The sequence below is a fragment of the Vidua chalybeata genome, chromosome 1 (genome assembly GCF_026979565.1).
Source record: "Vidua chalybeata isolate OUT-0048 chromosome 1, bVidCha1 merged haplotype, whole genome shotgun sequence".
Lineage (NCBI taxonomy): Eukaryota > Metazoa > Chordata > Aves > Passeriformes > Viduidae > Vidua > Vidua chalybeata.
Window position 1 is genome coordinate 18,472,755 of NC_071530.1, and position 26,927 is coordinate 18,499,681.

At 34.6% G+C, this 26,927-nt stretch overlaps 1 protein-coding gene across 1 annotated transcript in view; it reads left to right on the top strand.

Annotated features, from left to right (window-relative positions):
* DNAJC1 (DnaJ heat shock protein family (Hsp40) member C1) overlaps window positions 1-26,927 on the top strand; it is a 108,526-nt gene that overhangs the window by 41,045 nt on the left and 40,554 nt on the right. The window contains exons 4-8 of the mRNA XM_053961522.1: window positions 3,694-3,859; window positions 4,731-4,828; window positions 5,891-5,984; window positions 15,341-15,431; window positions 24,906-25,072. Of these exons, the coding sequence (XP_053817497.1) occupies window positions 3,694-3,859; window positions 4,731-4,828; window positions 5,891-5,984; window positions 15,341-15,431; window positions 24,906-25,072 (616 nt within the window). The remainder of the gene's footprint in view (window positions 1-3,693; window positions 3,860-4,730; window positions 4,829-5,890; window positions 5,985-15,340; window positions 15,432-24,905; window positions 25,073-26,927) is intronic.

Here is a 26,927-nt window from a genome sequence, read left to right on the forward strand (position 1 = left end):
TACATATGGTAATACTACCATGTTAGGCCTTCTCTCCTACACACTCTTGAGTGAAACATGATCAAAGCATTCAAATATTCTGACAATAAACATACATGCAGCATCATTAAATGTAGCACTGTTTAACATTAAATATACGTGCAGCAGAACACAATATTTTCTGTTCTGTAGACATACTCCAGTGTGGAATTCTACAGAAAATTTTATCTTTAGGGTATGTAGAGATGGGTGTGTTTCCTGCTGTACGCTTCACCTTTAGGGCATTTGTTGGTAAATCAATTTGATGGTGGTAAATTTTATTAGCCTTGATTATCTTTATGAAAAAATTTTATGCACTTCTGTTAATTGTAATTAGATGTAAAAGAAATCTTAATTTCATTGTTTGTTACCTTTTTAAGGAGCTTTTTTTATCTACCAGGCCTATCCTCTGTAACAGTGTTGGCTTGATTACAGGAAACAAAACATTTGCAAAGGGATCAAAATACACTTGTGTAGCGTAAGAAGGGTGTCTATCTTAGTACTCATTAATAAATAAATGTCTGTATTCATAGGTATAAATTGTTCTGGTTGATATTGTACCGGATGTCTTTGACAGCTTGAGGAAAATAGGCCTCCCAAAGTAAAAACCACCAGTGCAATCTTTCCGTAGTTCAGAATAGTCCTCATTAATTCAAGGTCATAGTATATAAACTGTATCAGATCTCTGAAATTATTTGAAATATGAAATGCAGTGGTTGTCTTAAAGGGAAAAATAAATTATAATTATATTGAGATTGATGATACTGTATTTAGTTACTACAGTTAATTTTTTATTTGCAATGTAATTGATTCACAAAGAACTCTAAAAACTATTTTATGAAATAAAATAGAAAAAAAGAAATGTTCATAATCTTGCAATTTGTTACTTTTAGTATAGGACTACCAAGTCCTTTTTAGATTGCTGAGTTCTAAAATAAATACGCAGTGTAGTTTTAAATGAGGAATGGTTCTGGCTTTCTATTTCTGTACTGGTGCTTTGGGGTTTTTGTAACTTGTTGACTACTATATTTCAAAGACAACTAGTAGGCATACACATATGTGAAAAATTTGCTGTATTCTGTGTGCATGTGTTTGTGAAAGAAACCTTGCAGATGTATGTTTTCTTTTCGGCTTGTTTTTTTTCCTGCATAGAGTTACAATTAATATAGGTTGCCAAAAAAAAAGCTTTGTAATTAAATTCCAAATGTAGCTCTTGATGCACACGGATTAACTGTCTTTCATAGTTAATATAAGTGTCTATACAGGAATTCTTTAATGAGAAACTTGCTTTTAATTAAATTACATTCTAAATTTGAAAATTAAAATTTAAAAATTATGGGAGCTTCTGAGTTTCAGTAGGATCATTTTCCAGTTGAAAACCTAAAAATCACTGATATCTTTATTTTTCAAATACAGAGCTTAATTACTATTGAAACCAGTGATTTATCTTTTAACAGTATATATTCTAAAAAGTGGGTTATAATAGAAGCTATCTTCCCTTAAAATGGCCAGTCGTGTGAGCCATAATGCTCATTGATAGTAAAATCAATAGAGCATTGATTCTGAGACTTAATCCGTGGAGACTGTTGTTCAGAACAGCGGACACAGCCTGGTAAATACCGAGTGCTGCTTAAAGCACTTAATGCAAGAGGCTCTGCTGTCTTAATTTATTTTTTCTCAACAGATAATTGATAATAGAACATGGTTGCCAAATGTTAGTTTGAAATCTTGGTTTACATATTACTATATGGTTACCATCAGTATATATGGACTTTATTTAATCAGTAGCCACTTTTTCAGTGCACCAATTAACAACCCTCAGTATACAAGAAGGCAACTGCTTAATAAATGTATATTAAATTAGATTGTACATGTATTTCTCTGAAGATTTCAGACGAAGAACATGTTATGTAAAACCTTGTTATCAACCTAATTTGTTTTAAAATGCTTCTGTTTCTAAAATATTCTCTTCTCTTATCACTAGAATCTTGTAAAGGTCTTAGTATTTTTAAAGACTAAAACTTCTACTTATTTCTTAAACAAAAGTTAAGTAGAAATTTTAATTTTAAAATAACATCATAAGAAATTTTTCTGAACAGAGTTTGTATTAAGGTATAAGTAGTTAATTTGTTCTGACTTACTGGGAAAGGAAAAAAGTTAGTAGTTCAAATTTTACAGTAATAGATGTTGACCTTAGTATTCTCATATTTGTAATGGGAGATAGAATTTTGTAATATGAATTTTACTTCTGGTATCATTCAGAACACAGCAGAATTCTGAGGTGTTAAATCTTTTATGCAGACATAATGGTGCCAACTTAAAGAAATGTTTTATCAGAAGTTAGCTTTTCAGATATGCACTATATTAAGGTATATTTTAAAATAGAAAACCACTGCTTCTTTTTCTGCTTAAAATGAATTTGCTTGTGGAAATATTTTTTTTAGTGCATCTCCAAGGTATCAATTTAATAACTATCAAAGTAGCTAGTGCAGTTGTTGCATTTAAATTGATTTACATGTCAAGACTGGCAGTTTAGCAGCTGCGCTATTATTCCTGGATTGGTCAATTTACTTGAGAAAAACCTACTACTGAGTTCTACTGACCTGCATGACAATATAGGCCCTATTTCTATTCCTGTAATTAGGCCTGCGACTAACTCAGAATATTTTTAATTAAAATATTTTGGTCAATGTGTTGCACCAAATTAGGCCTTTCAGTGCCGATTTAATTCTGGAAATGGTGTGATTAGAATATGTAATGAGTTGTGTTCAATTTAAGATTAACAGGTTGTGCATCTTGAACATACAGATTTTTGAGTTTACTGTAGAGATTTTTGTTTGAAACTTTACTCTGAAAAGTTAATTTTAAAAAAAATCTGGTTTGCATGTCTGTGGTTTGTTTATTTTTAAATTGTTCAAATATTGTAAATAAAAGACATTTCAAGATACTTCAAGACATTTGTGTGAAGGAAAAGGGTTTGTCATAAAATAGTTTCTGTACAGTTGGCAGGATTAGTAATTAAACAGTTTTAAAATAGATTGTTTTTGAAGACAGTGTTTCAAATAGAAAATCAAAAACTGGTGAACTTCATTTTCAAACATCCATATCAAGCCTCTAATTTAAGCTCTTATCTTACAAAGAAATTATGATCATTCTGACATGCTTTACCTAATGGATTTTGTGGTACTAAAGGACAAAAACAAAAAGCAGAGATACCTCTCCCCTCCCCCCAGCATTTCTGTATTTAATTTGTAAAAGAAAAAAGGGTTTCTAGTGTTTGAGACATTTGTTCTTGGCTACCTATTTAGTTGTTTCGTGGGTTGTTACTTACTTCGATCATGGAGACCTGCCCACTGATTACAGAGCCCATAGAACACATTTCTGGAAGTCTCTTACTTCAAAAGTGAATGAACTTGGAAGGGGAGGGGGGCAAGTGTTGCAGGAACATTTGAATTTTTTTTTCCCTGCCCCAGTGTTTGGAGCCTGTTTGTTTCCACATGCAAGCCTATCTGCTGACAAAACAAGGCATTACTCTCTAAAAAAAAAATTACTAAATGATCTTTTGTGTGTGTATTATTCAAGCACTCTGTGGATTATCTTTTGTTTTATAATTGGATGGTTTGGCTTATTTCATTTTTAGCTCTCCATGAAAGCCTGTTATGTTTGCTACTGTAGGTATGATGATATTCTGATCAATGGACTACCAGATTGGCGACAGCCTGTGTTCTACTACAGGCGGGTGAGAAAAATGAGCAATGCTGAGCTGGCATTACTCTTGTTCATTATACTCACAGTGGGTCATTATGCTGTGGTTTGGTCAATCTACCTGGAAAAACAGCTGGTAAGTATTGGTAATAAATCAAACTTGCTTCAAATATTAGTACTGAATTTCCTGTAGAAGTTTGTGTATTATAGATACCTCTACCACTTCCCCTGCTTTGAATTAGGATTTTTCGTACTTTTAAAATATTCTATTTTAAATGATGATAGTTACAGAATGAGATATTCAGCATCTCCAAAATAGTAATCTAAAAACAACTTAATTTTTCTAGAATTGGTAATAAATTGCAAGAGCTGGTCCTGGGTTTTTATCTGGAAGGAAGAAGAGAAAAAGTTGATCATTTGTTGATGAAGAATCATATGCTACTGTAGTCATATTTAAGGTTTAAAAATAAACAGTTTTATTTGTTTAAAAGTCATACTTGATTTGCCTTTGTTGTAAGCTAAATGCTTTTTTGTTTTGGGTTTTTCTTAACAGGATGGGAATTGGTAAGCAGTATAAATCACATTATTTTTTGATAATTTTATTTTTTGTCATATAAAAGTCTGTTGCACTTAGTAGACTGAGAAAAAAACTAAGCATAACTTGAAAAATATTCATACATTAGCATCTATTTACTTTTTTATTTTCCACTGCATTATTGAAGTTGATGAATGAGAAAGGAGGCAAGTTGAATGCTTTCACCTCTTAGAAAACTTTGATTGCTATGGAGATACACATGAGTGACAGAACTGGACTTCATGTGTGTTTAAAGACTGGATACCATGGCAACAGTTATTGTTAAGATAGATCATTTTACTTAATCATGTAGGACCCCAGATACATTTGCATAAATGCTACTCTAGTGTTTACCCTTCACAGAAGAGTCCCAGTAACATTTGTGGTTTACATGCTAATGATAACCTGTAACCGTAGTTCTTTCTACATCAAGGATGAACTGCTTAGCAGAAAAAAGAGGGAAAAGAAGAAAAAAACAGGCAGCAGGAGTACAGATGAAGCCAAACTTGCTGCTCTAGACAAAAATGAAAGGTGGGAAAGAACTCTCTTATTTTCTGCAATTTAAAACATTCTGTCAGCTACTGATTTGGTTCTCTCATTTTCTTTTAGCATCTTTGAAATACTCTGTGAGAAAAACAACTGTATTTGTAATAACAGCCATTGCTGATATAAAGTGTGCTAGTGTAGATGTGTTTTCAGGTTTGGATTTGTAAATAAACATGTGGTGTTTATTCAGCAGATCAATAATCATTGAAAGATTAAGGCTGAATTAAAGGCTTCTGTCTTATAAAAGGGTGTTGTTTTTTCAAGTTGATTTTAGGAGGTTTTAGAACTTTTTCCATCTTTAAGGGTTTTTGCCTTTGATTACAGTTAGCAAACTTCAATTTATTTGAGCTTCAATTTATTCCTTTTCCAAGCAAGGAGTTCTTATGGGTTTTAATGCTTGTCTGATTAAATGCTTTTTATCTGATTAACTTAAAAATGAATGTATTGGTAAAGGCTTGTAACACGTTGTTTGTCAAGGAACACATAGGGAAATAGTGACTTTCAGGACACTCCAAAAGATACCACAATTTCTTTTATTGATTCATAGAAAGAAATAAAGGGTTTAAATAGTTCACACAGCAGGGGCATGAACTGGATCAATGAGGGATGGAGATCAGAGACCATTCTGCCTGTCGTCTTTCTTGATGACATCAGTGAGTAATGCTCCAGTGAACTGCAAATGACATTAATTTTTATGTATTGTTTTGTTTATGCTACAGTCTTCATATCTGGTTGTCAGCACTTGTGAACACTTGGTTGAAGCTTGAGTGGTTTTTTGGTTTGGTTTTTTATTTAAACTAAAGTGATTATGTGGCTTATGAATTTATTTTCTTGAAGAAAAGGCCTTTTAGAAGATCAAAATACAGAAATTATTAGAAGTTAGCTGTTAGATATTTCGAATTAAATGTTTAAAATGTATATTTATTATTATGTAGTCAGACATTTTTATAGGAGCTGACGAGTGCTAATCATCTTAAAGGATAATGGTAAAGTTCTGGCTTTGAGATTGTGTGGCAATAATGAAAAACCAATTTTATTTGACTGCAGGGTACTGGACAAACCACAATGGCATGACTTACTTCCATGCAAGCTGGGAATATGGTTCTGTCTCACAGTGAAAGCTTTACCTCAGTTATTCCAGGTAACAGTAATGATGTTAAATTGTGTTACTTAATTTTTCTTGATAGTGTTATTATGCATAATCAGATGTGTAGCACTTGTTCTTAATATTTTGGCTCAAACACATAGCATATATATATATACATACACACACACACATATATATATATCTATAAAGAAAATACTCTTTGGAGGCAAATTTGATATCAAAAGTTCATGGAAATATGAATGTATTTTAAATGCATATTAATCTTAACGAGCTAGGGAAGCAGTTTCTGTTAGGCAAAACTACAAGAATAAATGATGGGAGAGGGGTGGGGGAGATGGATATATATCCGTCTAATTAGGAATACCAGTGTTTTTAAGTGATGTTAACAAAAGTACTTTAATCTCAAATCAGCAAATGTTGTACTTTCGTAGCAAATTTTAATATGCCATTTAAATTTGGGGTAACAGTGAAATTACTTTTTATGATGCAGTTTCTTTCTTTAATTCACTGGATAATGATACTAATTGATACCTGAAATTGCTGAAGTAAAATAACAAAGGTGTGGTTGTAATTTATAAACATCAGTGTGGCAGGCGTGCTCATAGGTATTGTGTTTTAATCTGATACTATCAACTATAAAATCTAGCTGGCATTCAACCAATGGAAGTATTGTCAGATTAGTTACCAGAATAACTGTTTTAATATCACCTGCTCTTTCTTTGCATCTTCCTTAAATACAGTATTTTGTTTTTAATACCTTTGTCACTGGTAATATGGATCAGGCAATGTGAGATGGATTTTTCTTTGGTTTACAGAAATATTGAGTATTGTTTTGGAAGTATAAGTAGTACAAATGGCATCAGTGTTTGGGTTTTGTCTGTGTTCAAGCTAGAAAAAGACTATAGTTATAATTCCTACTCTCTTGTTTAAACCCTTGTAAAAGTTATAAACACAATAATGCTTAGTCTTCTAGCATCCATTTTTATAGCCTTTAACTTTTCCTACAAACAGAGGCAAAAGTTAATCTCTCTCTCTCTTTAAATTTTCATCGGAACTTTGGGGCTGTTTTATTAAAAAAAACTTTATTTTTACAAGTTTGTAAAGCAAGTTGATTACACTTAATCATCTGTTGTGTCCAAATTAAACTTTGATGTTCATTCCTCATCAAGGTGAGTCAGATAGAAAATAATTAGGGTCAGGAAACTTTGTTGCTGCATTTTTGAAACTTTATTCATAGTTATAGTACTTTCCCTTTTGCTTTAATTGCAAAATTTAAAAAAATCACACAATATAGTAAGATTGGTGAATAATTGAAAATTAGGACTTCTTATGTCGTCTTATAATTTTTATGATATTAAGATAGTGTTATGTCAGTATAGCAGGTTTCAGGTCTGTTGTTCAAAAAGCAGCTCCTGTGCCTGTCAGAATTGACAGAAAAAAATAAAACAAAATGATGTTTTATGCTTTGTAGGGCTTAGCCTTTGTTTGGATTCCTATTCCATTAAATTAATAGTACTGGGAAAAAAAGCTGTCCAGTAACTCCTGGAATACTGGAGACCATCCAGTAGGGGTTTGGTGGCAGGGGAAGGATGTTGTAGAGGAATTCAGAGCAGGAAGGCTTTGATGCAAAGAGGAAGGAAAGAGATAGAGGTTCTAGAGTAAAATGGCCCATATGTAAATGACACTACTGCTTAACTGCAGAGTTTGTTGTTGAATGTGACCCACTAGTTATGTGAGTTCAAATGCACTAAACCATAAATAGTCTTCAATGTTAAAACTATTCAGGACTTCAGGTGACTGAAATAAATTATCTGGCTTATTATTTATTAAGTAAAAATACTTATAGAAGTATCACCTCTTCTGAAGAGCATAAAAGCAGTTGGAGTTTTGTTTTGATACCTGCTATGTTGTAACTACCTTGAGAGAGAGACCTCTGGGTTCTTTTTGATTTTGATGTATATTTAACATTTTGGCAAGATGTGGCTTAATGACCAACATAGAGCAAAAAGTTATCTGTTCTTGTAAAATTTTACCCTGGTACAGAGGTCCTGTTTTAAATCTGAGTGTTTTTTTATTTCAGTAATACACAGGCTTGAGATTTCAGGTTACTTAATGCTTTTAATAAAAGTAAAATCACTAAGACAGAAGATGAAGGATCCTACAGAAACTGAGTAGTGTTACGTGTCATATTGCAAATGGTTGACATCAGGATGGATGCTACAGATTTCAGTTGTTTATTGTTTTAATCTAAATGATTTCTCCAGTCATTTAAGAGCCAACAAATTGTTTTCAAAAACTGTTGTTCATCTACAACTAATCCAATTGTAGATGAACTTTTAAAAATGTATCCATTTTAATGGAACCATATTTAGGACAGGAAAGGGGAAGAGTTAGCAATGCTTTTAACTGAATGTTGCTCTGCCACTGAGTTTTTCAAAGCCCTACCAGTTAAACAGCTGAACTATTTCCTCAAACTAACAAAACAGAAGCACCTGCCTGTAATAGACACAAGTTCTTCCTCCGAGGAGACTTCATTAAAAAAAAAAAACCAAAACTAATCAAACATAACAACAATAGCAACAAATAAAACTTTTTAGCCCTTCTTGTATTGATTTTTTTTTTTTTTTACCTAGCATCCATCTCTCCCCCTATTAATTAATGGAAATATTCTTCTTGCAACAGCTGTGTCTGAGGATTCAGGTTGCTGAGCTTCTGCTCATGCCTGGCTCTCATTTATCCAATTGAGTGTCTTTCTCCTACTTCCCTTCCTCCTTCAAAATGTCAGATTTCAGAAGGAGGCACTTAAAATAATTAAGGTGGGCCTTCACTGAAGAAAAATGCTTTGTTTGCATGCCCTTGTGGTGGCCTATGCCATTTTATTGTAGCCTACATTTTATGTCAAAAAATTGGAAGAAAAATGTGTGAGGGGAAGATGAGAGAAACTAAGGGAATTAACAGGTTTTTTTAACTGTTGACAATTGTATTTTGAGAGAAACTGCATAGATTTTTATATCCACACATTGAATTTAGTTAAATTTAGGAGTGAAAACAGAATTTTTAAGTTTGTTTGAAGAAGCAAAGGGAGAAAAATACATAAAATGTATCATAAATCAAATATGTGTGCTGTGAAGGAAACATTAAGTGGAGTGTAGATTACATTGCCTATTACCAAGTTTAATTCTTATAATGTAGGATAAGAAAAAAAAAAGAATGAAAATTGTTTCTAAGGCCATTTTAGTTAATGCTTTCATGAGAACAACCTGGAAAAAGGCAACGTATTTTTAAAAAAAAGGGGAGTAAAGAACCTCCAAAAACTCAATGAAAATGCTTATCAAAACTGAAATTTCTTCTTAGAATGAAATAAACTAGCTACATGTAGTGTGCAAGAATTTCAGTTCAAACTGTGTATGTAATACAGAGCAGTCAGTTATGTTAAGTGTACTTATGTTTTGAGGGAGAGCTGCCATAAGTAAATTGCAGTTTCTTCCAAAAGCACCTGACTAGAGGGTGGTTTTTTGCATATCTGGACATATAACTTAAGAAAAGAAAAACATTTTTGAAAAATGTTTTTAATTTTTCTTCACAAAATTTTGCCTTTAGAAAACAGAAGATAGGCGTGTTTCTTAGTGGTCCTGTCAACTTTACCTCCACACTGATGTGGTGAAGTTTAGCAGTGAATGTCTTTATTTTTACACCAGCTGTTGTTCTGAGGGTAATGGAGCAGAAAGCATTTTTGTTTGTTTCGACAGAAATGATTTCTTGTTAAGAAAAGAAAGTTTCCTTCTTCTGTTGTAATCCTGTTGGCGTAGAGCACACACCCTTGCAGTGAGCTGTTGGGAGAACTGGTGGCTCACCAGTAATGAGAAGCCAGTTCGAGCTCAGTACATAGTTGCACTGGGTATAACCTAGTGAGATTATCAACAAAGCTTTCAACTGCAATTGAAACTTGTGTTTATAAAGACCTTTGTGTAGCACAAAGTGAATTAAAACAAAAAAGCCAGTAATTTATTTTTATGTAGACTACCAGATGGTAATTACTGTAGTAGATTTAGTAGTCTGGAAATGATTCAAACTAGTGACCCAGAGGTGTTTAATTTCTTGGCATTTTTTCCTCAGGTTTTCTTTTAATCCATGATCACAATTCAACACCTGTTTAGAGATGGTTCAGCTTTGGCCTTAAACGGATTGGCAATGTGTCATTAAACTCAAGAGGCTTTGCCAGCAGGGCATCTCCTTTGGCAAGTTAGCTTCCAAGCAAGATTTGATTAGGTCAGCAAATGTATTTGAGTTGTTTCTGTCTTCGCATGTGACTTTATATGAAATTGTGTGAGATTAAAACAAAATTTATTGCATTTAATAACATATGCCTTAAAAAAAAATCAAGTCAGTAAGGTTAAATATCTCTCTATTTCCCAGCTTTACAAGGTTTTGAGGGTTTTGACATATTCCAATTTACTGTACAGCTCCACTGTTGGTATAATTTGTGGGGGGCGAGCAATTGCAGGATGTGTGGCACAAGTGATTGCCCATTTGCTCTGTTTCTTGCTATTTCACAGCTGTTGGGAGAACCAAAGTAAGGATGAAGCTCTTGACCCTGAGGTCAATTAGAAGCTTAGAAGCAGGTCAGAGGAGAGTGGATGGTAAAACAAGTATTCTGGGTGTATGCAAGTGAGCAAAAATAATTTGTGTCTAACAGGGTACCGCTTGAGGCTCTGGAGGAAAAATGTGCTGCAAAAATACTAAAAGTTTTAAATAAATGTAAGACAGTAAAGAAATTTGCTTTTATTTGCCTGCAGTGCTGTGGCAGCTTCTTTGTATCACTGTTAAGTCTACATGTCCTACCACATGAGTGTGAGTAGCTCGTGTGTACGAGGCAATACTGGCTCTCAATTATTGCTACTGGTCTGCTGTGGTATGAGGCTTCATGGGGTGTGAAACGGGTCCCAGAGAGGCCTTGCAGCACTGACCTCTGTTTCCCCTTCTGACTGCCTTTGTCTCACCACTGGGCACATGTAATTCCCAGCAGAGACTGCAGTGGCACAGCCAGCTGCTGGTCACATGGTGCACCGGGGCTTGGGAACCACACCACAACTGCCCATGGCTGTACACAGCTGAAGGGCCTCCCCACACCTGGGATTATTCTACAGGCAAAGCATGATTTTTTGATTATAAAGGAGGAAGTAATGCAATTCCTATTTGTTTACTAGATTGCCTTTGGGCAAAAAGGTAAAAATGCCAAAGAAAAGTATAAATCATAATGTTCAACTCTTTTTAAAACATTATTTCTTACCATAACACATTGATATCACTAGTACAGAATCCTCTCCAATGAGTATTTTTGCTTTGGTGAAATAGCTGGAATTTCTATTGCACAGAAGTAGCAAATTGAAGGTGGGCTGGAGGAGTAAATTTAATTTAACTCTTTTTTTCTCTCTTTTTAGTATAAATTGCATGTAATAATACTGTGCTCAAAAAAACAAAAAAATGGTTCAATAGCTCCATGAAAGTATTTTTTTAATGTAATAGAAAATAGTCCAAAGAAAATTATTTCAGTATACTGACTTTAAGTATGCTTGTGAGAAAGTGTTAAGTGTGAATTTTGTTTGTATCAGTCCCTTAGCCAAAGAACTAAAATGTGAGCTGTTGCTATGACAAAATCTGAAATTAAGATTCTCATACAGCAAGTTGTTTTAGGTTGTTTGCTTTCTTTCTCCTAATCTCCAGTTTCTTTTAAGGTAGACCAGATAGCCGGGAGGATTTAGTATTTACTGGACGGGAAAATACCCAAACAACAAAAACCCAAAAACCACAAGGCAAACAAATGAACAAAGCCTCATCACCCTCCCCAAAAATCAAGGAGAAACCAAAATTATGAAGTCTTACTCAGAATGGAAGTTTTTACTTCTAGAATTAGTAGAGTTTGAATAAATGCTGTATCTCTTGATTTAAAAGCAACAAACACACAAAAACAAACAAACAAACCTAAAACCCCAACCAAGCTCTCAAACCCTAAAACAAATAAATGAAAGAAACCCTTGCAAGTTCAGTATCAGGAATTTCTGTATTTCTGCATAACTCAGGCTCAGCTTTGTCTGGGCAATATCAATTTAATAACATCAGATGATACTGATATAAAGAGAGAAACTATATTTTCAAGAATTTTACAGTATTCTTCATTCTTATTTATGATTAAACATGATGGTAATCGCAGGACTTTCCTATATATGGCAGTTTAAATATAATTTGGAAATACTAATAGCAGAATTTTGCATTTCAAATACATTCCTTTTTTCATTATATTCCTTTTTTGAAAGTATATATTTGAATTTATAATATAATAAACCAGCATATATAAGCCCTCTTCTTTATTCTTTATACTTAACTAATTACATGTTATGCTGCTTTATTGGTGGGAAGAAATAATGTATTTGTTTTGATGGTTTTTTTCGAAAATGTCTTAAATTCTTGCAAATGAGAACATATTTCTGATTAGATAAGGTGGAGTTTTAGTTAGAACTGTTCCAAGCTTTGTATTTATGTCTCTTTTTTCTGTATCTTTCCACCCCAGAAGTACGAAAATACTAGTTTTCATATGTCTATTGTGTCTTGAAGGTGAAGTATACATTAAGTATAAAATGTTGATGTTTTGAGATATAAAATTGTTACTGAATCATGGAGAAGGAACCTTAGATTGGAAGAGACTGTATGTGTATTGCCAGTGTCTTTAAAATGCTTGTATTGAGACAAAGTGACTGCTTAAATTTATCACTTCAGAAAAGTAAAAAATCTGAGCATAAACCTATTTTGAAATGCTTACACTACCAAAACTGAATATTCTTGAAAACAAATATTCCTGTTTAGACTGATTGAAAGCTAATGAAGAGTGAATTGAAAGGGGGTTGTTTACATTAAGGTAGAACTTTTCATCAAGGAACTTCCCATGTTAAATGGTTTTCCAGTGGTTTTTCATTTTGATCTATAAGGTCTAATTCGCATAAAATTTGTGTCTGTGGTTAAAGTCTTTGCTCAGGTATGCCTTTTAATTTTCCTTTACAACCTGTAGCGCCATTCTTCTTTTTTTTGTGGGAAGAATTTGATTTTCAAATCTTCAAAATCCATTTTGAGTTAAGCTTTTTGTTTTTTTTTTTCCTCTGCTTTTCTTTATATGTATACGTTTATGTATGCTTCAAAAAGTGCAGTTTCCCTTTTTTTTTGTTATTATGGTACTAGCCATAATAATCGTACTGATAAGATAAGACAGATGCTGCCTTTGTTACCTGCATATTACTCCATTTGTAGTGATAATACATTCTATATCTATAAAGCAACAATACTACCATATTTCATTTACGTGCTTCTGACTAGTTTTCTTTGTTGTTCAGCTATTGTGTCTCATTTTCATCTGAGCCACATTTCCAATTGTTCTGTGATTGACGTGCTGGAGAGATTGACAGTTACCCCCTAGTGCCTGCTGTCTGGAGATCCCACAAGCAATAATGGATTTTACACCAGAATTTAGCATCAAATATTGGCTTTCAGTGTCAAATGGGTTAAGTTTAAATGCCAGTTAATTGTAGCTATTTTGAAATCATAGCCTTAAACAAAAGTGGTTTTTGGATATCCATAAGTCTGAGTCCTGTGTATACCACACAGCCCAAATGCCTCAAACTCAACAGAAAAGAACTATTGCATTTATGGCTGTTTCTGTTTCTTAATTTTTCAAGTAGGCCAAACCTCGATACAAGGAAAGTTTCCAGTGTGGTAGGGAATTTTTCTTTCAGGTAAACCAAAAAGAGAAGCAGTGCTGATACTTATTTTGTAATTCAAATATGTCTTCTCAAAGCCTACATATCTGCTGTTAATGGTAGTCCTCCTGTAACTACACTTTTTCCTGATCATAAAAGTATTAGCATGTGAGATGGTCTCTTCTGTTACGTTCCAGAAGCAAAAAGTTATGTAAACCCTTTAAAATTACTTTTGTGTGCAGAGATTTCCTACATAAAACTGGTAAAAAAACCCCAGAACTTTCTATTTCCTGTACCCAGGGGAAAAAAAAAAAAAAAAGTAAGAAGAGGTGTTTTGGAAGGAGGTAGAACTTTACTGATCTTTTGTGGGAATTTGTCAGAGTTGTTCTTCAAGCATCCTGACCTTACCAGTGAGATGTCTCCAAACCACTACAAAGTTCTCCTCAGAGCTTGGTCATGATTCCTGACATGTGCTTTCCATCCTCCTTCAAGTACCTTTAAAAGAGTAGATGCAGCTGTAACATGAAGAACAACTGGTTTATCTTTGCAGGGAGAATGGGATGATTTCTACCATTAGAGTCAGCAATAGACTGTTTAGCTCAGATTTTTCTTTTCAAGATTTCCTAAAATGTCTTATTTCATGTTGATGATACCAGGTTTTGTTTAAATATAGTTGAAATTATAAAAAATTTAATTTACTACCATTTTACAACACATTCTGCATTCAAATTTAAGTTATACTTTATCTGTAAAAAATGGTACCGTTAGTGTAATAAGACCAAAAAGTATTTTTGGGAAAAAAGATCTAAGATTAAGTCTATCTAATACTATAATTAATTTTTGTGTAATACAATAGACATTCTGCATGCTTGATAAAGATAAATAACAATTTCTCTATTTCAGCATTTCTATTATGGATTCTTTGTTTTTGAATGAGTATAGAAATCTCTTAAACTGGTGAGAGTAAGAAAACTCTCTATTTTTCCTACTTCAGCAATCTGGTTGTTCATATTGGAAAGCTTTCAACAGAAATCCATAATTATTCATCGGATTTTGGAAAGATGTACCTTATTGTGGTGCATGTGTGACAGGACTTCTAGTTGTATGTGTACATTTGCTTTATAGATTTCAGATTAGAATCTAATCCTTGGAGAAAAAAAAAGTGTATTTTCAACACTTTAATAGAAGAGTAGAAGTTGGTTTAAAAAATAAAGGGGGAACAAGTTGGCACATGCGGTTAGTGTTACCTTAATGAGTTCACATTAAGGTGATTGCTGCCTAGCAGTTGCCTTTGTTTGTCCCCGTGCACACTACTCTAATTAAAAACATCTCTTTCTCCCTTGAACTTCCAGATTGCTGATTTCAGCTAAGTGGGTGCATGGTCTCTGCAAAGCTGTAGGTAGTTTCTCTAGCCATTTTGCTTTCAGATTGTCAATGAGTATCATAGTCTAAAATATCAAAGCTATTACATTTGAGCCTTTATTACACAAATTCTGTGTTTTAGACTGAAAATTGCTGTAACTCAAGGAAACAAATATATCTTAATTTTTTTTTTTTGTGAGGCTAAGTGAGAACTTAAAACAGAGCCATTGCAATTACTTGTTTGTATAAGGATGCTAATGCCATTGCAACATTTTCTTAAAGGATGCCAGACAATTATATGTAGAATATAAAGAAACAAAAATGAAGGCGAAAGAAGATGCCCTGGCTAAGGCTGAACTTGAAACACTTCAGAGTGAGTTTTTACCACTGTCTTAATAAACAAAGATGTAATACAATATAGCTTCTACACTGGATGTATATGAACAAACACTTTTCTAACCTTCTAAAATACATGCTTTATATATTTCTCTACTGCTGTTAAATTTAAATAAGCTTTTAATTTTGGGGCTAATTTTGCAGTAGACTGCTGGTTTGCTCCTATAGAAACATACAAATCAGGTGATAGTTAGATTATAGCAAGAAGAACATACCTTGCTAGAAATGTTGCTTTATGGGAGGGGAAGATCTCAAATGTACTGTACATTTTTAGAAGTGACCCTTGGGTTTTTGAGCATTTTTGTATTGTCGTTGTTTGTAAATATTTTTTTAATAATGTGTTTAATAATTCTTTTATGCATATTGAGTTGATTTTTGTGATAGAAAGTGACAATAATTTGAATTTCCAAAAGGATGGATGCAGACTTCAGAGGTGGATTTGTGCTATTGTTCAAATAAATGCTTTAAAGTTTTTATACTCTTATAAAAGACCAGAGAAAGCAATTAACATTTCCTTTAATAAAGCATTCAGAATAATTATAGGTGACTTTTCCTATTCTTCTTTCAGTTATTTGCTTTTGACAATGATTAAACCTACCCTCTTCTGAAGACAGTTTTAACAGTTTTTTGTCCGTCTTTGTATGTGCATGCTTGCTTTATTTACTGTACTTAAGTGCATGCTTTTAAGTTCTTTTATTCGGACAAGTGCATTGAGTGCTTTGTGATAATTTAGTAGCTTGGAGTGAGCGTAAGCCTTTAGGTACTTAAAATACAGCTGCATTATTTATATTTACAAAATAGCTTACTTTTGTAAAATCAGTGAAGAGATCCAGTTCCAGCAATAATTCCCAACTTATCAGTAGCTGAATCTATTTTGGGAAAATGGATAACATTCAGCATCCCAGTGAGCATTATGGACCCATGCCAAATCTAGCAAAATAGTGCATTTAATGCTTGTTAGGAAGGCCTGCCATTATGTTCGAGATACCTACCACAAAATGGGTCCTTGAAAAGGGTCTTGACTTGGGTTATTAAAAACTTGTTAAATTGTCAGATAGTAATGTATTACCATTGTTCAAAATAGCGGGCATGCATTCCTTATTGAAACCTGTGAACTACTGTGAGTTTTAAAAGGACTAGTTTTTGAAAACAGAAGTGCAAATGAAAGTGTAAAGTTGTTAACATCATATTGTGCACGTTCCTGTGTGTCACTGAAAGGCCACATGTGAAGTTTTAAGTATTTCCCTGCTGCCAGGTGTGTTGTGAGAGTCACTTTTTTTGTGCCCACCCCTGAGAGGCACAAGTATGGCCTTCTAAGTCACCCTTGACCTCTCGTAGAAGCACCACCCTGTCCCCTGTCACGCTGCTGGGTGCACCATGGCGTGACTGCCATGTCTGCCAGGTGACCCAGTGTCACTTGTGTGAGCAGGGGCCAGTCCTCACCAGTCTCACTGCCTGGCATCCTGCCCTCCCCTCGTAGGCTTGCTGGCAGGGAGCAAGGAGGATTGAGAATCACCACCTGTAATTAGCAGAGTTTGAGATTTGGCATGGAATTATTTGGTCAGCCATAACAGTGCTATAGCTGGGCAGCAGAATGAGCTGTCAGTTACCTTTTTTTCTAATAAATAAGACTCCCAAGAGAGAAACAAGAGATGCGTCCATGTTACTGTAGGCAAAAAAAAAAGCTATCATATTTAACTGAAGCTTGCATGCAAAGCATCTGCTAAATTTGCTTATTTCATTATGTTGCTCTGCATTGTCACATCACAATTAGCATAGAAAGGTTATAAATCACCAAATGTGCATTTTGTTTGCCTCCATTCTTCTTAATTTTAGACACTGTCTCTGGGATGCAAGGTCATAATAAAGGTTCTGTCTATTTAATTGAGTAAACATATATCTCATGCTGATTAGCAATAGGTGTTTTACAGTGCTTGTTTTTTTCATGCCCTAATTGCTAGTTTGCCCCCTTGTCTGTCTGCTTTCCTGCTGAAATTGTTCAGTGTTCTGTAGGCAGCTTGAACAAAAACCAGAGTAAGGTACTGGAGGAGGAAAATGTAGTTTGCTAAACAGGAAAGAGAGGACAGTATTGAGATGTCATTAAAGTTCTATTTTTGGGAAGAAGTGTGAAAAAATAATTTCTTGGTAAGTTAATATTACGCACTTTTGATTTATTTTTCTGGCACTTTTGCGGTATTTCTTATCACTTCTCAACCCATCCAAAACTGTCGTTACTATGTTAATAAATTATAGCAACTTTGCTTTACAAAACTAGAGCAACTTATAACACAGTCTTAGGTTTCTAGGAAATAGGGTTTTGTAGGAATTACAGAGAGCTGTGTATTTTAGGCACAAAAGTAGAAATTTGTGTTACATTTTCTGATGCATTTTTCACATTTAGATGTAAGAACACAAAGTTTTGTTTTTAAATGGAAGTGCTTTAATTAATAAACTTTCTTCCAACTTCTCCCTCTTCTGTCTGTCACGTGTGTGATCCCTGCATCAGGGACTGATTCTTGCCCACTGGATAGCCCTGTTCCTCGTAGTCATGGGATGTAAAGTACAGTAGGTATTAGCTGCACTGAATAGGCATTATTAAACTAAGATGACCTAGGCATATAATCAGGACAGATCACTCCATTTTTAAATTTAAATTGCAAGGTTTGAGTAGTTATCAGGACAAATTCTAGCAGCTCTCAAGCTGTTTTTGCATGGAGTACTTCTTCTAATGATGTCCATTTCGGGGGGGAACATATCTATTTTTCTTTCTTTATACTTAGCCTTGGCGGTTCTCTTACTTTCCATTCTTCTTAGTTTGTTTTCCCTGACATTTGGTATGAAAACTTAAATATTTTTTTAAAATATGCCTTCTTAAAAAAAGAGTGCCTGCTAAGAATTGCAGGTGAACTCTTCACTGGCATCCCAGTTACGAAATGTATTTGCATTGTAAATCCAGAATTCTTGCCATGATGTACAAGGCATCTGGAACAATCTGTGGCAGGAAACTGATTTTTTTCTAGCTATAAACCATGTTGAATAGTATTGTGGGGTTTTGTGCTTTTTCCTTACCCCCATCTTTCAAGCTTTAACTAAAGTACAAAATTACGAGCCCTGTGGCTGCTTGATGAGCTGCCTTTCTGTGTCGGGCTTTTATGATGTGATATTTATGTCTCTCCACAGGGTCTTACAGCACTCTTACCCAAGTGCCTGCCACCAAACATCCAGAGCTGTAGTGAAACCTTTAATGCATTTGATCAGGTTTGGTTAGGCTTGGTTGGTTGCCCTTTCCTGACAGCTTGGAATACAGCATGCTGCTTACATAGCTTTTTATATAGTTTCATGAATAGAGGTAGGAGATAGATTAGGTCATTTAGTACAATGGGTTTATTTCAGACTCTTACAGGTGAAAATCAGTGGAAAATACTGATTCTCCTGACTTGTCTTACTTGACGTGTACCAGTGGTGCACTTAAGCTTTGCGCTTCCTTGTTACTCAAGATACAACATTGATCAGTAAACCTTGAGATGCCTTCTGTTATATCCTAATTTCAGTATGAATTTCTCCAGGTTCGGCTTTCAGTTGTTCTTTATTAGCATGTCTGTGCCTAAAAAAAATTCTATTTATCTGCAGGTTTTCTTAATACAAAGCCTTTCTTGATCCCTTAATTTCTGTGGATCTTCTGTACTTGATTTAGTTTTGCAATGTATCTAGAAGAATTGGGCCCTGGGTTTGTATATAATGTTCCAAAGTTTGTTATCTTCTGATTATGAAATCATGTTTCTTCTGTGGTTATTACAGAATCACAGGTTACATTAGTTCCCACTGCTCTGATAGCTCATTTTGGATTATTTGTCCACCATAACTGCAAGCCCTGATATCGAAGGTCCAAAGTCCTTGTCCAAAGTCCCTTCTAAGTGCAGATGTGCCATAAGGCACATTATGTGCCTTATGTGTAATTTTCAAAATAAACTGTGTAATTTTCAAAAGCACATTTGATTGGTCCCAGACTACCAGCCAGTCCATGTTCCCACTTCTTCTTGTGCTTCCTCTTCACTGTAAACCATTTGAACTAAATTTATAGAATCTAGCACTCTGCTGAAGGTTACTTTCCTTCCAAATAATTGATAAATATATTGGGTAATTGTGTTTATTATTAATCTCTGCCAAAATGCAGTGTTGATATGGCTGCTCAGTAATGACTTTTTGACAGGCAGGTTCAGAGAAAATTAATTTATGCAATGCACGCTTTTTTTGGTTGGTGTGGGTGTGAATGTTCTGATCACTTAATTGTTACCTCTGAAGCCTAATTATGGCAAACTATGTATCATTCATTTCACTGATTTTTTTTGGCAGGCCTGCTGAAAGAATTTTGAACTTTCAAGCTTGTGTATTTTTCCCAGTTGTTTCAACCAGGCTTGTATGATACCTCTCCCCACAAAACTTGCTTTAGACTTTCTGGAAAATATTCTGCAAAAATACAGTGCATGAGGCTCATTTGAGACAGGCATGCATGCTTCATTATATGTTTGTTGGAATGCAAATTAATGCTCAAATATTGGAGCCTTGTTTCTAACCCTTTTGTATTTTGGGAGAGTTGGAAGTTTTAGGAAGGGTAGATCTTCAGAAAAAAAGATGAAAGTCATCAAAAGCTGTAGCTTGTGAGAAGTTTTTTGTAGCTGAGGATGCATTTATCCCTGAGCATGTCTTTAGTGAGTTTGCTCAAAAATAAACTAACTTGTATGTCCCAGTATAGAAGATATATACATCTATCTCAAATTCTTGATATATTCATATAATCCCATTGATTTTGAGTATAGAAATGTGTACCTTATTTTAAGCATATGTGTGTTTGTCCCATATTTGCATTGATATTGAGCATAATTTGCTCCATTTTCTCAATAGACTGTCAAAACCTTAGTACAATTTTTTTTTCCAGACTTCTGGGTTCTTTGTGTTCTGTCTGTACGTGTAAGTGAATTTTTCTCTTGTCATGTTTTCAACAAATTTTAATGCTACAAATGCTTTGGTTGTCTTTCATAGTTACATAGGTTAAGTGAACTGTGTTGAAAAAAGAGATATCAGTGCAGTATCTTACTGGTATGCCCAAAGATGTTTGCTGACTACCTTTTTGTGTGGTCATATTTCTTGCTTACTAATGCATGAGCTATCAGGCAATTTGTCACTTTCATTTTCAAGATATCACTGTCTTTTTTTGACTGTATTTGAACATGTGAAATCATTATAAATTTTTCTGAAAACTTCAAAATGCAGGACCTCTGGTATTTGTTATGGGAAAAGAATCACTGTTTTATTACATGGCACTTGATCTATAAAGTCTAGCAGATTCCTTATCTGACAGTATCTTAATGCATGCTGTATCTTAAAGCAAATAACCATTAGCTAGATACTATTAATTCTGCCAGTGATAAAATTAATGTAGTAACAAGGTGGAAGAACTATGAGGAAATGTCTGATTATGTGCAAGTAATTAATTAGACTTCAAAACTCACACCATGGCACCATAAATTAGTAAAATGTAGAGCCAGTAGAAGAATAGTATTGGAGGCCTTTAGAAATATAAAATTTTGCACTTCAGGGGAGTTAGCTAATTGTTATCTGTAACATCTGAGCATCCCAGTGATAGGTGTGTTTATATGCTATTCAAACATAGGGAATGTAACTGCATCTGTCCTTTTTTAACTCTTAAGTTGTTAAATACACAGTCGATTTTATTTTTCTGATAAAGAACTTGATAGTTCTAAAGGTGGAAAATACTTTTAGAAAACTAGTATTTTTGCAGTATGAATTCAGAAAATGATAAAACTAAATCCCTTCTTCTAAAAAAGACTAGAACTCTCTAGAAGTTATGAGTCATGTAAAATACTGATCAGTTGACATTGGACTGGTAGATATCAAACAATTTCCATTGTGCTTATGATCTTGGATTCCATATGCACAAAAATCAAATTCCATTTGTTTTTTTAATTCTATTTAATAGACTAAAGAAGTTACTACACTGTAATTTGGCAATTAAAGTACATTGTCTTCCCAGAAAATGGTAATGAGAGTAAGCTTTTAATTTACCCTGTTGAAGTCAGGCTCTGTTTTACCAAGACTTTTTTCTCTCCCTGTGTTTAGTTGTATGAGTGCCAGTACCTCTGGTTATAGTGAAGGTTTTCTGAATATTGGTGCCCACACAGGGCACTGTGGTCTGACTGGGTCTCCAGCAGATACTGAGCTCACTTGTCACAGAACTGAGAGGAACCTAGGAAATCATTACTGTATGTTTTTCCTGCATTTTAGTTAGGTTTGTGTGTAACAATATTAAAACAATATTTGAGACTGGATGAGAAAAATGTCTTTTTAAAGTCTGTTCTGTTACAGTAGATGTCCTAAACCAGTACCATTAGAAAATGACACTAAATATTAAGGGAACACTTGTGTTTAAAAACTCTGAATCACAGCTGCAGTTGTCACTACTGTCAGCACGATCAAACACATCCTTGCTTTAGGTCATGGTGGTGGGCAGCTGCTCCAACTTCCTGGCTGTCTGTCAAGCCTTAGCAGATACAGGATTCAGCTGTCTAGGTATCATCTAGTATTTGGAAAACCTGATCCATATTCTCTTCAGGGCAAAGTGACTGGTCAGGTCGCAAGTGTCTTTTAGGCTGCCAGTTTAATTGCTGGTAGTGAAAAGATAACATGAAGGAGGGAGGTTTTCTTCCTCAGTATCTCCTGTGGACTTCTGTTGTTTGGGTGAAATAGTTCCATTGGTCTATTTTGCTTTCTTCATATTTATCTGAAAGAGCACCAGTGCTTGGCTGCCTTAATTTGAGGCTTCCTACCACTAAACATAACTTCTGTACTTCCTTTAAAATACTTTAAGATGTTACCATTAAACTGCTTTTATGGGCTTTCCTGTTCTAAAAAGTGGCTTTGAAAATTCTGAGGTGAAACTGTTCTTGATGGGTTATTGGGAGCCCTGTGTCAAATGTGCTGTGACTTCAATTCTATTTATTTTTTTTTTTAATTCAGTGTGACAGCTGTTGTGGTATAAAGAATTATGCTGAACTCCTTCATCTTTTTGTATACTCATGGGAGACAGTAGAGATAAGGTTTTTTTTAATTCTGGTTGAGTGCTTGTTTGAGGTTGTACAGCCATCTTCTCTAGGTGGGATTTCTTGTTCCTTTGATAGTCAGCAAACAGCAGAGTGTCTTATCTATGTTAGGTCGTTCTCTGTCACTTAACTCCCTGAAGAAAGCCTAGATACTGTGTTTGATACCCCATTTTAAAGTGGAGCACAGTGTCCTCTGGAAATGGTTACAGAATTACTTCCAAAACTACAGCAAGAGCCTAGATGACCTATTCCAGGCTATGCTCTTAATTTTTAAATGTTGGTTAGAAGCATTCAGGCTTCTAACCTGAATGCTATCCCTATTTGCATATTTTGAGTGTGAAAATTAATAAGCAGTAGCTGATGGGGTGCAAGATTCAGGAAAAGCCAACTGTCATGGGGTGTCTCCACTGTTAAGTAATTCCAAGTGAACACACAGAGTGTGCTTGATTATTTTGAGGGATTGAAATAAGGTGGTGAAAATTGTCACTGAAGTTAACTTCCTAGAATATTTTTGCTGGTATCAGTGTTTACAATGAAGACCTGGTAAAATTATTGTTACTTATCCATACAAATCTTAACATATTCTAGAAGCTGTTATACATGGCAGTTTTGGAGTAAAATGAGATAATATTTACTATATGTGATTTGATTATAAAATTTACCTTTTGAAATAAACAAAGAAAAAATTCTTTACTAATATCTGCATAGTGAGACAAATGCTGGTATCACACTTTTGGATTTTCACTTAATTTTGAGGAGTACCTGTTCTTTCATTGTATTTTCTACACATCCCTACAGAAGGATGCTAAAAAAAAATCCAAATACAAATTTTAACTTAATATTTCATTTACTGAAATTTGACAGGTAAAGATTCTATATAAAAACAGGTCTCTGAACAATGTGCAATGAAATTCTGAACAGTGAACAGTTTAAAAGCTTATTCGTCATCCTGTTAGCTTTCAAGATCTCTATGACTTTTCTGTTCATTTTGGACTTGGAACAGTTCTCTATCCCTTTATTGTTTTCTTAAATACTCAGTTCCTAGGGTTTGTCAAATCTGCGGAGTCTTTTCACTGTGCTGTTTCTGCACATATACTATTAGGAAAAGAAATTCTGCTTCAGAGTCTGTAGGGAGCAGTCCTCTGTCTTCTTTAGGAATTTTTTAAAGGTTTCCATGAAAAACAGATTTTTTTCTCCTCTGAAGAATTAGGGCGTGGTTGCAAAGGCAGATAAGCTGATCAGACAAGTATGGTTCTACATTTCCTTGCCCACCACCTTTAAATGACTTGGATTTTTTTTTTTTTCTATTTGAGTATTAAGAGGAGTTTTCTACTTGCTTAGTAAATTGTAGTTTGCTGAATGATTGTGTGATTGTAGAAACACAATAGGAGGGAGAGGAGCACAAAGATACGCAGTGGAGAGTGAAAAGGTGGAGTCAAATGTAGAACTTCCCTCTTGGTTGCGGTGGTGTATTAGATCAGCTCTTTCAGTTTAGGAACATTTAGTCATTGTGAATACAGCATATTTTGAAATCAAGAGGCAAAACCAGAAGAGTCCCCTGGACACACCTAAGGTTTCTGGATGCTTTGAGTGTTCAAGTGTGTCTTTCTGCTCCTCATCTTGTTTTTCCTAAAGTTCTGTCAATTGTCCATTTTAAATCTTGCTTTTGAGATCATCTTATATAGTGGAGGCATTTTTAGGTACTGGGGCTTAGATTGTGATCTTTCCTTCCTTTCTTTCCCATGAGTTTGCAGCTCCCATTTAAAACCATTTGAAGGGCAGAGAGAGCAGAAACCAGTAATCAGTGTTAGAAATGAGGTCCAACATTTAAATCTTCCTAAATGTGTAAGTGCTAGAACAGAGCTATTTGTGGTTGGAGAAATCTGAGAATAGAGAAGCCATCTGTTGACTCAGAAGCTTCTACTTAGCATAGCTGACCATAAAGTAGTACAGAATTGTCTAAAATTCACCTTTCTACCGTTGCCAATTTCTCTGAAGCTGGCTGGACTTCAGAATCTTTTAACAGCTCCTGTGCTTTTGCCTGTACTAATCTTTGCCAAGTGGTGTAGCAGTAACAAGAGCTAAGTCATCTGCCCCTTTCCAGCATAGTTCAGATGGAAGAGGGCTTAAGTGGGTGCATTGCTATTTACTTCTAATAAAAATAAAATTATTATGCAAAACTCTGATTCTCTTTTTTAACAAAGAAATTGAAGGCACTTCCACATGGAAATTTTAAGATAGGGCTAAGAGATGGGGAGCTAAACCTGCTTCTGAATTATGCATGCCTGCAATACTAGTAGCATTACTTTTTCTTCTTTTTTACTTTTGTATAGAAGAGAAGAAGCCTAAAGTCAAGAAACCAAAATTAGAATTCCCTGTGTACGCAGCTCTGGAATCAAGTGTGTATATACCATCTTATGATCATGGAGCTTCAATCGAAGAGATTGAGGAACAGATGGATGATTGGTTGGGAGGCAGGAACAGAACCCAGAAAAAGAAGGTAGGTTCAAAATCTTTCATGTTATACATTTTAAATGTTGATTCATTTGCTTGCCTCTCAGGAAAACAGAATATTGTGTGTATACCACCACAATATTCATACACCATTAAAGTGTAGAGACATATTAATTGTCTGACAGAGATATAACAGAAAAAATTATATTAATTTTCAGTGTAATTTGTGTAATGATACTGGAAATGCTGTTATAAGAGGATGTTGTTGATTAAGCCACATGAAAGCTCTCTATGGTTTCTACTGTAAATACTATTCTTGTTCACTAGAAATCAGTAGAATATAATGCTGTCAAGTTGTATGAGGTTTGGTTCTTTCTCTTAATTGCAGTTAATAACATTTTGCTTGCAAGAATAGATTCTTCTCTGTTAAAAGAAAAGCAAAGGAAAAAGAGGAAACCTTCTCTTTGTAATATGCAGATGTATTGTCTTTAGATTGTAGAACCGATTACGTACTTTGTGCATTTTATCTGATGCATGGAACAGTTCTAGCAATTCAATTTAGGCCTATTGTTAAGGTTCTTTCTACTCAGAGATAAGGGTTCTTAGTGGTAGTTAGTATAATTGTGTTCTGGTAAATTTTAATAAATCATACTAACTTGAAAATGTATAATCTTCACATTGGAACTGAGAATAAACATTGTAAATTAGTCTGCTGTCTTGAAGATCTGCCTTCCTTGGAAAACAGATAAGAAGGGTGTGTTTGAAGCGAAGTTGGATTGGTTGCATGCTTGATCATCTAGACCCCCAAATTCATCTTCCCCTCTGACAGAAATTGAGTCTGTCTTTGAATTTCCATGAAAATGCAGAAATTGAATAAGACTGGGCCTATTCCATCTATAGATTTATACCTCCTCACAAAATATATAGAAGTTGTGTCTTCAGAGACACTGCTGGGAGAAATGGGTGTAGGTCTTTTCAGATGTCTTCAACAAAACTAACTTGGTTTTCTACACTTTCACCTGGATGTTCAGTATTGCATCTCATTGCTTTGATAAATTAATGTCTTTTAAAAATCGTTCTGTTAGAAAAGGGACAACCAGGGAGTTTGTAGGTATGCTGTCTGGGTAAAGTGTTTGACCTAGACAAACGCTGATGAGTTCTGCTTCCTTTGCTTGACAGACATGTTAACGCGATGCAACATCAACATTTAATACAGTTGTGGAGGAAAACAGATTTATAAACTGCAAAAAGAAATGGAGAATATATGTCACTGGCTCCAGAAGCCTACAGGAGCCATTTGTATCTAACAGGAGAAGGGCTGTGTCATATGATTTGTAATAAGCTCACTGGGGAAATGATTGTACCACAAGTGAATTGTTCCTAACTGTCATTTGACACATTTTCCATTTTATAAATACATATCTTTCATCACATCTGCCTCTAGCATGGACATGAAACCAAGTGGTGTGTAACGTCCACCTCTCAGTTCTGCTTGTTTTAGGAAAAAGTTAGCCTGTCATAAGTCATTTTCATATCAGACCTTTTCTTGGGATTGTCATTCTTCATTCATAAGGATGCCTGTTAGCTTCTTTTCTCCCTTGTCTTCTGTGGTAGCTCAGGGAAGTGTACTATGTACCAGACAACATCAAAGTAGCTTGATAAAGTAGTACATTACTTTGTCATCCTTCCAGGAGTAAGAAGTGGAGTTGCTTTCCCTGCTATTGGCATCCCAAGTGTAGACAATTACAGTAATTTAATATTATTCATCAGCTGCTTTGAACTGTTGATAGTTATACTTTAGAGGTGCCTGTAATCCATGACTAGTGTTTTGGAAATGCTGTAGTGTGCAAAGTGCCTAATTTGATAGAAAGATTAGATTATGTTCAGTTCTTAGGTTGATT